Below are 15650 nucleotides of genomic sequence, written 5' to 3'. Positions count from 1 at the left end.
TGACCTGATGCAACCTAATAGTTTAGTGTGAGGCATAAATTAGAGGGAGGAGACACAGAAGGCCAGGAGGGCAGTAAGAAGGCTGTTGCAACGTCTCAGGGAAGAAATCATTTGGACCTAAAGAAGAGCAGTTGACAGTGGGGCTGGGAAAGGCAGGGATGGGTACAGTCCTTGAAATCCCCTCCCCCCCATCTTCATCGAAGTATAATAGACAATTAGTTGCTCATATTTACATTGTACAATTCAATAAGGTTTTTTTTTCCAATTATAGTTGGCATACAATAATATATTTCAGTTGTACAGCATAGTGATTAGAGATCTATATAACTCATGAAGTGGTCACCCCACAAAATCAGGTACCCTTCTTCCCCCTTACAAAGTTATTACAACATTTGAAATCTCTTTTTTGAGGAGCCAATAAAACCAACATCTTGTTCTCTCCCATTTCGGTTTCCTCTGTTTCAGGTAATGGAGCGTGCTCTATTACACATGGACAACTGCTATAAAATCCCCAACATCCGGGGCACTGGATGGCTGTGCAAGACCAACCTGGCCTCCAACACGGCTTTCCGGGGCTTTGGTGGGCCCCAGGCGATGCTCGTTGCTGAAAACTGGATGGATGAAGTCGCAGTGACCTGTGGGCTGCCTGCAGAAGAAGTAAGCTGGTTATTTGATGGCTCAAGTCACACTGGGTTAGCCTAATTTGAGGGGACCATGGCTTTGTATCTGGGGCATCTCCCAAGGGAGGAGAGGATGGGCTGGTGCTACTGAGTGGGGCAGAACAAAAGTCCTCAGTGTCCCTCCTCTTGGGAAGGTGCGGAGGAAGAATATGTACAAAGAAGGAGACCTGACACATTTCAACCAGAAGCTGGAGGGGTTCACGGTGCACAGGTGCTGGGATGAATGCCTAGCGAGCTCTCAGTATCACGCTCGGAAGAGTGAGGTCGACAAGTTCAACAAGTAAGCACTGGGAGGGGAATAGTCTGACGTTCTGGTGCTTTCTTGGGTTTCATATTTTACAGCCTTTTTGCTAAACTCAGAATATAAAGCTAATAATTTAATGGATAACTTATGAGGCTGCTGAGTTTACCAACTCATTCATAGCCATCTCTTTAAGATCATGAAATAATATTAGCCTTGGGGCAGGTGGGCTCCCAGTCTGCTCTCAGCATCATAGCACATCAGTGTGGTTCATCTTTACACAGTTGTCTGCTTTCTGAGCATACTGTGTTCTAGAGAACACTAACTCAGGACCAAGAACATCACAGTTATCCACCTGCCTGTGACACTAATCTGTGAATGTCACCTTGGCAGTCACTCCACTTCCTTGGGCCTCAGTTTCAACAACTGCAAAGTGAGGATAATTGTGCTGGCTCTGTTTTCCTTACTGAATTACTCAAAAACCAAATATAAAGTACAGAGAAGGTATTATCATTATCATCAGCAAATCACAGCTCCTCCCTGGGATGATCACAGTCCAAGGTCACCAGGGCACTCTGATCCAATCCGAATTCCACTTGGGGAAGAAGAGTGATGGTACTTTAAAGTCTAGGAACTCAATGGTGAGCCCTGTTCCAGCTGCACCGAAGGATGCAGAACTCAAATTTCTACCTTTCTCATTTTTTTCTACACACTTGGGCACAACTCAGTTATGACAATGACTATATGGGCAGCTCCCAGGATGCCTTGTTTCGATTTTACAAAGATGTTGACTGGAAATATGCCCTGTCCGACATAAACATGATAAAGAAAGTTCTATGAAAATGTTCCTTTTGCTTCAGGGAGAATTGTTGGAAAAAGAGAGGATTGTGCATAATTCCTACCAAGTTTGGAATATCCTTCACAATTCCTTTTCTGAATCAGGTAATTGCTTTACATAATTCTGTCTATCTCTACTGGACTAGGGCTGCATATCCCCCTCTTTGCAAGAGAAAGCCCACTATCACTGGTAACAGAGCTGACTAGAGGAGCTCTTTGCTGTTTAAATGAAAGTTGAATTTGCATGCCCCATTTGTCCAATGTCATGGGACAGCGAGAGCAGCACGAGACTCAATGATCTGGGCTCAAATTCTAGATCTTACCCTTCCTGATAGCAGGACCACGGACAGTTCCTCTGCCCTTTCTGATCCTATTTCTTCTACAGAGTGAGGACAAAGATATTTGATTGACCTCCCTCTGACGATGGGAAGCAGAGGGAGAGAGATGAAAAAATTTAGGGCTATCTAATTAAACCATGAGATTGATACTGCTTTAATTTTTGTCTGGGGTTTACATGCAAAATGTTGCTGTTGGTTCCCTTTTTCCTCATCTCCAGTACCTTTGGTCTCAAGGCTTAAGCTGAGCTAGGATTTACTGAATTTTGTATCTGGCATCCTTCTCCTCTCTTAGGCAGGAGCTCTGATTCATGTGTACACAGATGGCTCCGTGCTGTTGACCCATGGGGGCATTGAGATAGGCCAAGGCCTTCACACCAAGATGGTCCAGGTGAGCAGACTGGGGACTGTGGGAGCCCTCTTGGGCATCGTGGTGTCTGTGTGAGGGAAGACGCTGTGAGAAACTGAACTGTGGGACATACCAGAAGCAGAAGCAGGCCTAGGCTGTCGCCCTGGTTTTGCTGCTTCTTTGCCTGTGGACTTTAGGCAAGTTTCTCCCACCTTGCCCTTAGTTTCCTCATCTATGCAAAGGGGTTGGCCAAGTGCTCTCTGAGGTCACTTCTGTTACCAACATTCTAGGGCTCCATGGCTGTGTGTGTAACGTGGGTGTGTTGTGTGTTAAGGTAGCTAGTTCCACACATATGTGAGACTCCTCATAGTAGTGCCAGATTAAAGTCGGCACACCTGCTAGGCTCATGGAGACCAGCCATATTGGATTTTTAAAAACGAGGAGGAGCTTTAAAAGATAAAAGGCATTTTTAATCCCATGATGTTAATGAAGTTTTTTCCAAACAAACCATTCCATAAAGTGCTGCTTCAAATTCAGACAAATGTGAGAACATTCCAATCTCAGTTGGATTATACTTTATAGAATTTTCTTGCCTATAACCATGAACCTGAATCCTGTCTTGGAGACTTGGGCAGCCAAGCCCCTTGCTCACTCCTTCCCTAGAGAATGATGTCATCTCTCTTCACAGGTGGCCAGCAGAGCTCTGAAAATCCCTGTCTCTAAGATTTACATCAGTGAGACGAGCACCAATACGGTGCCCAACACCTCTCCCACGGCTGCCTCTGTCAGCACTGACATCAACGGACAGGCCGTCTATGTAAGGGACTTCAGGAACCGGCAGAGCCAAGGGCCAGCGCAGGGCTTGGGGCCCAGAGAATCCTCGAGCTGGCAGCTGGAATGGTCCCTGCAGGTTTTTTGGCTATAGCCATGCCTTTGGCTGTCTTATCCAGGATAATGGCGCTCTTCCAAATGCTGAGCCAAAAGAGAGGCCCCAGAACTGTAATCACTTCCATCAAAGTCAAGGGGGATGAGTGTAGGAGTTGGAGCAAATGCAGGGGCTTCTGGGAAGACATACTCCCAGACATACTGGTGTGGGAATTGGTCACAAGACAATGAATTGAAATTGAAAATTGATTTGAGGTTGGCTAGGTCAGACCCACTTCTTTCTCCTTTAGTGTGGGGGATGTCATCAAACGAAGGAGTTTGATGGGAGAGGGAACGTCCTGGGGATCCCCCAAACATTTTACCCTTTATTCAGCCTAAGAACTGGTTCAGAAAGTGCTCTCCAAGTAAGGGTCAGTAATGGTCCCTTTGGCAAGATCCTGTGGCTTCCACCCTGGGCCTCAGTCATTTCAGAGAGGGTGGCAAGGCAATTTGAGTGACATTACTTGGGGCTGGCCTTGCCAAGGCACTCAGGGTTTTTCCTGGGCTGGTGAATGAGGAACTTTGATGTGTCTGGTGTGTGGTGGGTGTGTTTTTTAGGATGCTTGTCAGAACATCCTGAAAAGGCTGGAACCCTTCAAGAGAAAGAATCCTAGTGGTTCCTGGGAAGACTGGGTAAGTCAGAGCTGATCCAAGTTGCTTTTGCAAATGAAAGGGAAATTAAGAGCAGGGCCTCTGTCCCCACCCTGAGCCTGAGCAGGAATAGAAGATCACGATCTAGTCACACAGGCAGAGAGAAGTCGAGGCGGACTGTCTGCATTCACAAGACAGGGAAATGCTCAGCCGTGCTGGGCCCCTTTTTCTACAGTTTTCATAGTCACGGGCAGTCACTTGAGGAAAATTTTTAATCCAGGATTTTGACAGCCCTGTGGGAATTGGGAGTTTGGCTGCTCTGAACCTAAGAAGATGGGGTGACTGTTGAACAGGCCTCATTGAATTCTGTGCTCACTCAGGCCTGGTCTCACACCCCATTTGTCCACAGTCTTGGGGAGCCTTGTTTTCTTCAACCCTCCATCTCTCAGAAGCCACCTCTCCCCTCACCCAGCTCTGAAGTCTGGTTCCACTGGGATTCTATCTGCGAGGGAGTAGGGAGAACAACCTTAGCGTAGCGTTTATATCATTCCTATGATTTCGGGAGTGACAGAACGAGCCCTCCTAATAAGAATGAGCCTCATCCTCTCGTTTCTAGTTCAGATGCCTGCACGTGAGAAGCGGCAAGGAAGTCTCCTTCAGGTGGGGGAACTTCAGCTTATCCGTGAAACAGACATGTCAACGCCAGCCCTGCTTTGCTATCCCCCGGTGTTGGAGGGGGAGAGCCGGGCACGATGGCGATACACTCAATGTGACAGCACATGAACCAGATCAGATAGGACAAGGCTCCTTCGATAGATTCAAAGAAAATAAGCTTTTTTTCTCTCAGACTCACTCATCGCCCTCTGCCTCCCATGACCCCTACTTCTCATCCCACATTCATAGATGTCATAGCCATAAATGCCACGTGGATGCAGGTTGATTTTGGTAGCTTGGATTTTAGTGTGCATTTGAAAGGCAATGTCACTGTTTTTAAAAACAGCCTTTACAATCTGTCGACTTGAGCTTTGTCCTCAACTAATAGTCATATAGTCCAGTGTTCCTTATAAGCTGATAACCTCAGAAAAGGCCATGATCAAAAGGGTGTGGTCAGGAGATGACAGGTATCAAATCTCTCCATTGTCTGTGCTGTATTGAAAAGTAAGCCATTACTACCACCACCACTGTATATGTATATCTTTAATATCATATACATATGGTAAGGATCCTAGAGAAATTTCCCCTAAATCTTAGTTTTCTCATCAATAAAATGAAGATAATAATAGAATTGATCTTATAGGGTTTTACTCAATATTAAGTAAGATAACTAATGCAAAGTACTTAATAGCATCTGGTACATAGTAAAGAGCTTGGTAATTGACAGTGAACATGATACAAACTATTTGAACAACAAATTAAATCTTAATGCTGTGCTAGTGCTGGGGATACCCCCCAAAATGTATTATGTAGTTAAGGAGATTGGATGGATGGATAGGTGGGTAGCTTTATTAATAGGAAAGTATCAATAAGAACATAAGTCTCAAATGAGCAATATGGAGGGTTGCTGTTGTAATGGCCGGAGTAGAGAGTGATCACTGAGGAGAGACAGTATGAGAGGCAAGCTTTAGCTGGTTGTTGGACAGATATGGCAGAGGAACTACATAAACAAAGGTGCACAGGTATGGGGACATGGAAGGGTTGGGAGAGAGTTAACACTTGAGTTTGGCCAGAGTGGCAGTGGGGTGTGTGCTACCTAAAACCAGAGAAGATTGGGGCCCTCAGTGTCAGGCATTTGCTCTCTAGTCAATGGGGAGTCATTGAAAGCTCCAGAATAGGAGAGTGACATTGGGAGAACGGTATGTTAAGATGACCACTCTGGCTGGGCTGGGGTTTGCAGCAGGCGAGGGGGCAGCTTGAGGCAGGAAGACCGGATGGGAGGCTACTGTAGCACGTCAGGCTCTGGATGCTGCGGACCTGGGCTAGGGGTTGTGGTGAGAGGTAAGGTGCAGAAGTGAGAGTCACTGGTCAAGTGTTGAGCAGCTTCCAGATGAGGAGGATGACCTTGGGAAGCTTAGTGCTGGGTCAGGGTTTCTGGAAACCATACTTGACCCTTCCTGATGGCTGTTTCTTCTCCTCAGGTTACAGCTGCCTACAAAGATGCAGTGAGCTTGTCCGCTACTGGTTTTTATAAGTAAGTCTGGTGCTGATGTCGCCCATGTCACAACGTGCTGTCATCCTAACCTCCCAAGTCCCCTCCTGCACTGAATTCTGTCATCCTGTGGTCAGGAGAGAACAGTTGAAGCTAAACTCTTATCTCCTCAATGGACTTCTACTAATTTCAATGTAAAGAAGTTCTGAAATACATGGGATTGCCAAACCATGTGCCAAGGAGGCAAAAGGCAGAGCAGCCCTGTGGGCATGTATCAGAAGCCCCACATTCTAGTACTATTACTCTGGGGGAAATCAGTGAGTTTCTCTGAACCTGTTTCCTCATTTGTGACAGAGTGAGACAATTACCAACCATTCTTCCATCAGTCCTCCCCTGTGAGAACCAGTGCTATCCAGTGTTCTAAGTTGCCCATGCATGTTACTTTGTACTATACATTAGATTTCTTTATGGAGGCTTTCCTTTAAAAGAATGAGGGGAGGATTTTAAAGCACATGGTCTTGTTACAAAATGTAAAGTTCGGCAGAACTTAAAGTGAGATTTAGAAAAGAGCACATTATCTTTTCTAACTTGAAAATTCAGTGGTAGTATGAAGAGCTAGAGACCCTGCCCATCTTTTTAGAAGCTGTAAAAAAGATGATCATATTTACTGTCAGCCATTAAGTTTTAGCTTTCTCTGGGAAATTTAACTGAGACCTTTTTTTTCACATGTCAGTAGATTTGGAAAATAGTTCAATATTTGCTTTAAAAGGTCCTGTGTGAATATATGAACATATAGATACTTCATGTATATAAAATATATATGTTTTAGGCAAAGTAATGTTTTGCCAGTGCTGCCTGGGTTATATATTATTTGACCTACACAAACACAAACACAAACATGTACAGATTTTCTCCTAAGTTCCCATTTCATTTTTGGAGTAGCTGAGTTCATATAAGGGAACAATCAGATGAAGATGGTGAGGTCAGAGGTCAAAGAAGGGGTGCTTTCTTCTGAGAAAAGCCTTCTCCCTCAGCCTTGTATTGGTTTTGTTTTCATGTGGATTCTGATTGCATCAGCTCACATTATTTCTGTGTAATGTATAGAATAGCATAGATACAGAGTACTATAAACTCTGGGTGTAAGAATACACACACATGGACACACATATATATAGCTATCTATGACTCATGCAAAATTGTAATTATATAAGATGCTTAGGGCTGAAAAAGAAAAAATGTATAAGAGAACATTTGCTTTTATTAATAATACTTTCTTCAAATCAGTCATTGAAATTTCAAAGGGGCCAGTAGACAAGGAGTAATGCAGGCAAGTGGTGGCTTAAAGATGCCCCCAGGCAGGTGTGAGATGCTGGTCTCATTAACCTTCACCTTGAGAAAGGCAGAGCAGCCCTGTGGGCATGTGAACCAGTGTGAACAGCCCAGGAGTCAGCATAGCAGATCCTTTAGTTCTGAGAGCTTGAATTCTAGATCATTAGATCCTTTGGAGTGTGACTTTCATATCCTTTGTGAGTTCAGAAAACTCTTTCACCTCTGTTTCTACCATGTAGAGGCCACACATTGATACTAAACATTGCTCAGCTGTACAGAATGATTCATATGAAAGCCACTGGCAAAATAGAACAGAGACAAGAGACATAATACTCTGGAATTTCATGAACAGGTTCGAAATATTAAAAACGCGTGGACTTTATTTTAAAGAAGAGCTGAATCAAAAAATATAACCTTTGAGATCTTAAGGTTCTGCGGGACAGCTATATGTGTGTGTATGGGGAGACAGAGTCACCTTAATACATGTGCTATGTTTTCCCTTTCCTCCCCCAGAACGCCCAACCTTGGCTACAGCTTTGAGACCAACTCAGGGAATGCCTTCCATTACTTCACCTGTGGGGCGGCTTGCTCCGAAGTGGAGATTGACTGCTTATCAGGGGACCATAAGGTAAGAAATTTGCAAAACTTTAGTACTGAAGGGGAAAAAAGAGAAACAAGAAACAATTGAACTGCCGTACCAAGAGCTGATAGAAACAAACTTTCTGCTTGGAAACATAATGCAACACATCATGGCTTGGAAAATTTCCTGTAAAAGACCAGAGAGTAAAAATTTTAGGCTTTCTGCCTCAGTATTCAATTCTGTCATTGTAGCACGAAAGCAGGCATAGACATATGGAAACAAATGAGCGTGGCTGTGTCCCCATAAAATGTCATCGATGTGGACTGAATGTGAATTTCATGTAGTTTTCATGTTACCACGTATTCTTTTAATTTTTGGCGGTCATTTAATAATGTAAAAATCATTAGTAGCTCGGAGGCCCTACTAAAGCAAGGGACAGGCTGGATTTGGCCAGTGGATTGTAATTTACTGACCCTTTCCTTACATGATCTACCCAGACTTAGGTTCAAAGCCCCAGCAACCTGTGAACCTGGCCCTCCCACTCTCACGTGGGTGTGGGCGCAGTTATTTCAGATCAAGGAGAGAGCATTGCCACCCCCACCCCGTCCCCAGCTGCTAAGAACTCACGCTTCAGCAGTGCGGAAGGTAGTGGGGACTGGTGAGAGCTTGAACACTCCTGCCTGAGCATTCCCAGAGCATTCTGCTTGTGAAAGTGTTGGGGTTAGCACTTCGTCGTGTAAGGGTCACGAAGACCCGACTATCATTCCACACGTCCCTTTCTTCTCAAACTGCTTTTATTTTGTAGATTCTTCGTGCAGACATTGTCATGGATGTTGGCTCCAGTCTGAACCCTGCCATCGATATTGGACAGGTAAGGCTCACGGTGAACCTGTGTGCTGATGAACTTGGCCACTGATATGTCCCATCCCCCTCCTAGGGTCACCGGCCACAGCATCTTGGTCATGTCGTTTTTAAGTGGGTCTGCACATAGTACCAAGTGAGTCTCCCTCAGAGTGGGATTTAGATAGATGAGAGCCCACCCATCTCTCAAGGCAGAAGACAAATTAATGTGAATTGACTTGGATAGGGCACTCACACCTTGGAGAACAAGATGACGAATGGAAGAAATCATTGCATGCGCACTCGCATGCATACACGCGCGCGCACACACACACACACACACACACATGCATGGTTTGACAGGGAGCACCGTGTGGGCTGGAGACTGAGTTTGGGGTCAATGTGCAGGTCGTGGGGGCTGAGGTCAGAGGAGCTCTCCCCCTGCTCATTCTTCTTCTACCCAGGACAGCAATGTTCAAGCATGGGATGGCAGGGGGCACTTGAGGGCAGAAGACACAGGTTTGAACAAGGAGAGTAAAGGGATGGCCCAAAGAAAGTCATGTTTGGAAAATATGAGTATTGGGCAGAGCGGGTAGGAGGAGACAGAGGGAGGAATCCAGAAATGAAGTTCTGAGAATCTGGTAAAATTGTAAATTGTATTTCTCAAAAGTGGATAATTACTGAATATATAGAAACCTAGTTATTAGTTAATTGGTTCATTATTTCATTGAGCAACCATTGGGAGAGCCCTGCCATAAGTGGGTACTGAGCTGGGCACCACAAACACAAAGCTGGTTGGTGCCCGGTCTCTCCCCTGTGCACCTTTGTTGGGCCATGCGCATTACCTACCTGATTCTGAGCAGGGAGGGAGAGCAGACATGTGGACAGCAGAGTGTGGCAGGTACCTCCGAAGAAATCTGTAAGCCGTAGCAGGGGCACTTTTTCTCCCAGAGGGCAGGCAGGTCTGGGAGTCCAAAAGGCCTGGAATCTACTATCCAAGAAATTCCTCCTTTCTTGTGAGGCTGCTCAAGAGCACATGGTCCTACTTAGCACCCAGGAGCAGCGCGGGCCCCTGGCCTGTGAGCTCGAGCCTCAGCTTGAGGCTGCCATGTCCCCAGTGGCGACATGGGAGGGACATCTCCACATGCCCTGTGGCAGGTCTTTTTCCCATGCTTGAGGAGATATGTCTGAAAATAAATTACTAGTAGCGATATCAGAGAGATTCCTGCCTATGTTTTCTTCTAGAAGTTTTATGGTTTTGGGTCTTACATTTAGTGCCCTGTGGCAGGTTTTAATGACAAATTATGCCTATCACTGTGAGAGCCTCCTGGAATCACTGACAAGTTCTAAAACTGACCTTCAGTGTTTATGTCTGTGCTCTGCCTATGCCAGTGCCTGGCACAGGCCCAGAGGGGTTGTCTCAGGCGGGGCGGGAGCCAGGTAGGCAGTAGAGGGCTGTTTTCAGCTTCTTCTCACCTGCTTCAGGTGAGACTTGGTGCCAGTGTGGGAAGCAATACTTGTCCCTGGGGATGGGGTGGGTGGGGGGCAGGCTAGCCACTGCCTCCTTCTGCCTTGCAGGTGGAAGGGGCATTTGTCCAGGGCCTGGGCCTCTTCACCATGGAAGAGCTGCACTACTCTCCCGAGGGGAGTCTTCACACCCGTGGCCCCAGCACCTACAAGATCCCTGCGTTTGGGAGCATCCCCATTGAGTTCAGGGTGTCCCTGCTTCGCGAATGTCCCAACAGGAAGGCCATCTACGCATCCAAGGTACCGTCGCCCTGGGTCTGCGGTGCCTTCTGGTCTGCACTGAGGGAGGCCGCAGGTGGTGACAGGGGCTCCAGCCAGCCACCACGTGAGTCTGTAGGGGTCTCATATGGAAGAGAGAGAAGAGGGCTTGACACCAGCCTAGATGATGGTGGAAGCCATCATGTGGTTGAAGCCAGCTCCTTCAGGGGCATTCAAGAATTCCTTAATCCAACCCCGTAAGTCAAATCCTGACCTATATCCATGTCTCAGGTGTGCATTCCTGATGCTTGGTCCTAGAGATGATCTCACAGGTACAGCACCCTTGTCGTCCCATGAGAACCAGCATATTCACTGCAGATGGGGTAGTGCCTCCATGCACCGCCATTCACCTCCTTCGGTGCTACCACCTGACCTTAAGATCAGCATGCCTGAAGGATAACTATCCCTAATAAGTATTTAAAATGGTTGAAAATCAATTAAGCTGATTGATATAGGTCTATGTCTAAGAAGGGAGACAGATAATCACTTGTAAGCAATGACACCCACCCATTTGCTGATCTCATGGGTTATGTTAGTGTGGGAGGGTCTGGGACACTTTGTGCTCCCTGCCATTGGCTCTCACATGATACATAATACTTTAGCATGTATCAGAATCACTGGGGCTCATGATAAAAATGCAGTTCTGTGGGGCCCACTCCTAGAAATTTTGATTCAGTAGGTCTGGGGTAGGGCCCTGGACCATGCATTTTTAACAAATGTTCCTAGCGATTCTGATACAGGTGGTCTCTGGTCTATGTTTTGGGAGACAAAACCGCCTCTTCTAGAAGATGTTTTAATTCCTGTTTGTCAGGATGCCTGTATTTCAGCAGATGCTGTGAGTATAATTAATTATGCTGCCTGTATAAATGTTGGTGTCAACACTGCAAGCAGATTATTCTCTTAGGCTTATAACTGTGAGGAAAGGGTTAAAATTCATGTCAGAATTTTTTGTCTATGCAATATAATTCATATAACTTTTGAGGGCATATTATATTTGCATGGCGTCATAAGAAAAACAATCACGTAGTAAGAATTAAAAGAAATATGCCAATGAGGTTGAGCCATTTACTAGATTGCTTGTTCTCGGCCCCTGAGTCATTTACTAGGTTAATTGTGGTCTGTTAGCGCTGGCTGGGGTTCCCTGGCATACCAATCCCTCCTGCTGTGGAGGCTGGGGGCCCCTCTGTCTGATTCCCTCTCCCCTGCTCTGTCTACCCAGGGTGTTGGGGAGCCGCCCCTCTTTTTGGCTGCCTCCATCTTCTTTGCCATCAAAGATGCCATTCGTGCAGCTCGAGCTCAGAACACAGATAATAATACGAAGGAGCTTTTCCAGCTAAACAGCCCTGCCACCTCGGAGAAGATCCGCAATGCCTGCGTGGACAAGTTCACTACCCTGGTATGACGCCTCTCGACTGGCTGCTCAGTCTGTGCCGCTCCGTCTAGGGGAGGCTGGGGCATAGGCCTGTGAACTGCAGGGGGAAGTTCTACAGAGAGGAGAGTGAGATGTTAGACTCACTCTCAGCTGGGCAGCTTTGGGTCAATGCTGCTTTCCACTATGCCGTTGAGGCACTCCCTTGAACTTGCAGGAAAATAACAAGAAACCCCCTTAAATCTGTAGCTTCTAGCTGGGTCTCCTTAAAGGAAAGAGAGCTGTTTGATGCACAGCTATCACCCACAGATTTCATTATTTTCCATGAAGATGAGAGTGATGGATAAAAGTCTAGAAGAGCCTAATCTTTAGTGTCCATCACTAGCATTTTTTTGAGATACTTCTTTGTTTCAGACACTGTGTGAGGTACTATGGAGATGGAGAGAAAAAGAGAAACTAATTAATTAGATGGCCCACATTTGTCCTGGGATTTTCATGTGCCATGCTGCTATTGGAGATGCATATGTACCCTTAAAGGCTTTGCAGCCTTTTGGGAAACCAGATGATTGCATTATATGGTGATTGGTTATCACTTTGGAAGTGTATATAGCAGAATATAACAGGAATTCCATGGCCATTGGAATCATTTTGGGAAGGCCTTATGACATACTTGTAGTGGGCAATGCCCGGCACAAGCAGACCATGCTAGGATAGCTTCTTCCACTGCTGGAACCTCAGAACCAGCCCAGCCTCTTGGTTGTGCTGAAGTGGGCTCTGCATGCACAGGACCCTCTGGTTGCTTTTGCAACAGCAGCGTCTGTTGAGGTAGCAGAACTGGGTTCTTTCTGATACCCAAGTTGGATTTCCTTCTGAGTGTTTGGTGGGAAATTTGATAGGCCTTGGGGTGTACTCATGGACCCAAAGTGTCCCAGGAATGGGGAGGGTACAGGAGACTCCTCCTCTTCAGGTCAGGCAAATCTTCCATCTCAGACCTCAGAACTGAGAATGAGGGAGACAAATGGGCCACCAGTCAGGCCACCCTTTGTCTGCCGATAAGTTAGCTATGAGGTGAGAGCCACACAGACCATGTGTGGGGCTCCCAGGCAGTGAGGATGCCCGCAGCTGTGCAGCAAACTTCCCACAGCCCAGAGCCTTTCCACCATGGCCCCAGCGCTGACAGTTACCCAAACGCCATTCCCTGAGACGAGAGGGCTGCATGGCTCCCAATAAGCTTGCACAGGTTGCAAAGTTAGCTCCTGGCAAACAATCTGATGTACAGCTCAGTGATTTAACGAGCCCCTCTGATGCCCCAGGATTAGAGATTCTAATCCAAGAACTTTGCTATGTTACAACACACGAGGAATTTAAAATCCCTGTAGTAGATTTGACTGAGTAGCTGATTCTATGAACCAATCATGCTTTCAAATGACTGTGAGTGCCAGGTGAGAAGGGACCACTTCTGTGTTTGGTCATCTCTATATCTCCAGAAGCTGATAGAGTGCCTGCCACATGGAAAGTGCCCAATAAAAACAAATGAAGGACTAGGGAATTAGGGAGTCCTGCCTTGGGGGCATGTCTAGCAGCTGGGACTGCAGAGTGGTGTTTGGTTTTGGAATGGTGGCTGGCAGTGGTGGCAGGTGGCATGTATGTGAGCGTGGGGGAAGGGCACTATGTTTCACCCTGTGCGAAGACCTTGGCAGTGAGTTCTTTGTTGTTCCTTCCTAGTGTGCCACTGGTATACCAGAAAACTGTAAACCTTGGTCTCTGAGGGTTTGAAGAGAAAGGCCCCAGCGGAGTCTTCTTATGCTAACGGGGGGTCCCGCGGAGTGTGGAACATGCCTTGCAGAACACAGATCTTTAAAAGTCACAGGATAACAATGCTGTATTTCATCAGGATGGTGTCTGGAAGAATTCTGAATAAATACGTTGGAAGATTTTGATCAAAAATGTGATTTGTAAACATAACAGTAAGCAGATTCAGAACTGTTAGGTCCAAATGGCTAATGTACAATTAGGGTGATTTCATGAATTTTTTTTTTTTTAAATTTAAATTTAAAATTTTTTTAAGTGAGATAACCCTTGGTTGACCTCACAGATTGCAAAGAACTTGTCAGCTTACAATCCCTTATTTCTAATACCTACAGCACCTGGTCTTCCTAGGTGGTCTCGCATTCAAGTACTCACCAGGCCTGACCCTGCTTAGCTTCTGAGATTACACGGGATCCAGCTTGTTCAGGGTGGCATGGCCATAGACTTCATGTATGTTTTAATCATGTATTTCAAATCGATTTAGGAAGTGTTTGTGCTTGTCCCAACTCACTGGATGGCATGAATTACCTCAAGTACTGACAGTGGCTGTCCTTCAAAGAGGATTCCCACAAACCCCTAGAAGCCTAAACCAAAGTTACTTTAAATCCATGTGCCTTCCTCAGAAAGGCTTTTTTCAAACCAATTAATGTCATATTAATGATTCAGATTCATACTGAAATTTGCAATGGGACATTCAAACCTCTAACCACCTGTGGAGAGAATAAAGAATGAAACAAATTCAGGGTGAATTGGATCCAGTCTTGTTAAGCTACAAGAAGTAAGGTTATTCCATAACACCAAAAACCAACCACCCCAATTATTGAGCACTTACAGTGTGCTATGTTCCTTCCTCTTCCTCTTTGTGCATTTCAAAAAAAAAAGATCAGGTTTGAAAACCTTCACTGGAGAAATCTTACCATTTGCGACAGCATGGATGGACCCAGAATATATTACGCTAAGTGAAATAATCAGACAGAAAAGGCAAATACCACTTATATGTGGAATATAAAGAACAGAATAATCAAACAAAATAGAAACAGAATCATGGATATACAGAAAACAAAATTGCCATATGGGAAGGGGATTGGGGAGCTGGGTGAAGGCATTAAGAAGTACAGATTGGAATTTACAAAATAGTCACAAGAATATAAAGTACAATATAGGGAATATAGTTAATAATATTGTAATAACTATGTATAGTGCCAGGTGGGTACTAGACTAATCAGAGGGATCACTTCATAAACTATATAAAAGTCTAACCACTATGCTGTACACCTGAAACTGATATAAAATAATATTGAATGTCAACTCTAATTGAAAAATAAAAATTAAAAAAACCCTTTTATTTGAAGCCAGAGTAATTTCCATTGAAAAATGATGCTACCAAAATCAAGACCAACAAGAGGAAAAACAGTCAAGAAACCTGGGTTCTTATCCCAGCTGTGTCTCTATCTGTGTGACCTTGGGCTGTCACTTCCCTTTTACGCTATTCATTTTACTGCAGAATGAAAGATTGGACTGGAATAATCTCTAAGGTCTTCTTCAGCTCTAAAAGTCTATAAATATGTGACCTGAAAATTCCAGTTATATAAGGGATCTGCAGCTATCAGTGACTTGGGTCTCTTACAATGATGTAATATCTGGGCTTAATGAATCTGCTAAGCTTCCTCCAAGCTCCTGAGGTTGATAAAGAGAACAAGAGGAAGGAGGAAAGCAAACATTCCCTGTAGTTTCCAACAGGTGATTTCATCACTGTGTGGTGCTGGGTGGGTGATGGGACATTGTCATGTGCCTTCTGCTATACGGAGTCCATGGCTCTGGCCATGGAAGTATAT

The 15650-nt window shown here is 45.3% G+C and overlaps 1 protein-coding gene and 1 pseudogene across 1 annotated transcript in view; one reads left to right on the top strand and one right to left on the bottom strand.

Annotated features, from left to right (window-relative positions):
- Positions 1–13782, top strand: part of XDH (xanthine dehydrogenase) — a 56940-nt gene extending 43158 nt beyond the window's left edge. The window contains exons 23-34 of the mRNA XM_011370769.1: positions 466–657; positions 815–960; positions 1782–1863; positions 2389–2484; positions 3131–3259; positions 3925–3999; positions 6093–6145; positions 7946–8060; positions 8818–8883; positions 10431–10619; positions 11857–12033; positions 13732–13782. Coding sequence (XP_011369071.1) covers positions 466–657; positions 815–960; positions 1782–1863; positions 2389–2484; positions 3131–3259; positions 3925–3999; positions 6093–6145; positions 7946–8060; positions 8818–8883; positions 10431–10619; positions 11857–12033; positions 13732–13782 — 1371 coding nt within the window. The remainder of the gene's footprint in view (positions 1–465; positions 658–814; positions 961–1781; positions 1864–2388; positions 2485–3130; positions 3260–3924; positions 4000–6092; positions 6146–7945; positions 8061–8817; positions 8884–10430; positions 10620–11856; positions 12034–13731) is intronic.
- A 359-nt stretch (positions 13783–14141) lies between these two features.
- LOC111746070 lies at positions 14142–14260 on the bottom strand (annotated as a pseudogene).
- Positions 14261–15650: the final 1390 nt, after the last annotated feature.

The sequence above is a fragment of the Pteropus vampyrus genome, unplaced genomic scaffold (assembly GCF_000151845.1).
Source record: "Pteropus vampyrus isolate Shadow unplaced genomic scaffold, Pvam_2.0 Scaffold173, whole genome shotgun sequence".
NCBI classification, from domain to species: Eukaryota; Metazoa; Chordata; class Mammalia; order Chiroptera; family Pteropodidae; genus Pteropus; species Pteropus vampyrus.
Note: the sequence above shows the minus strand (reverse complement) of the source record. Positions and strands in the feature narration are given on the sequence as shown.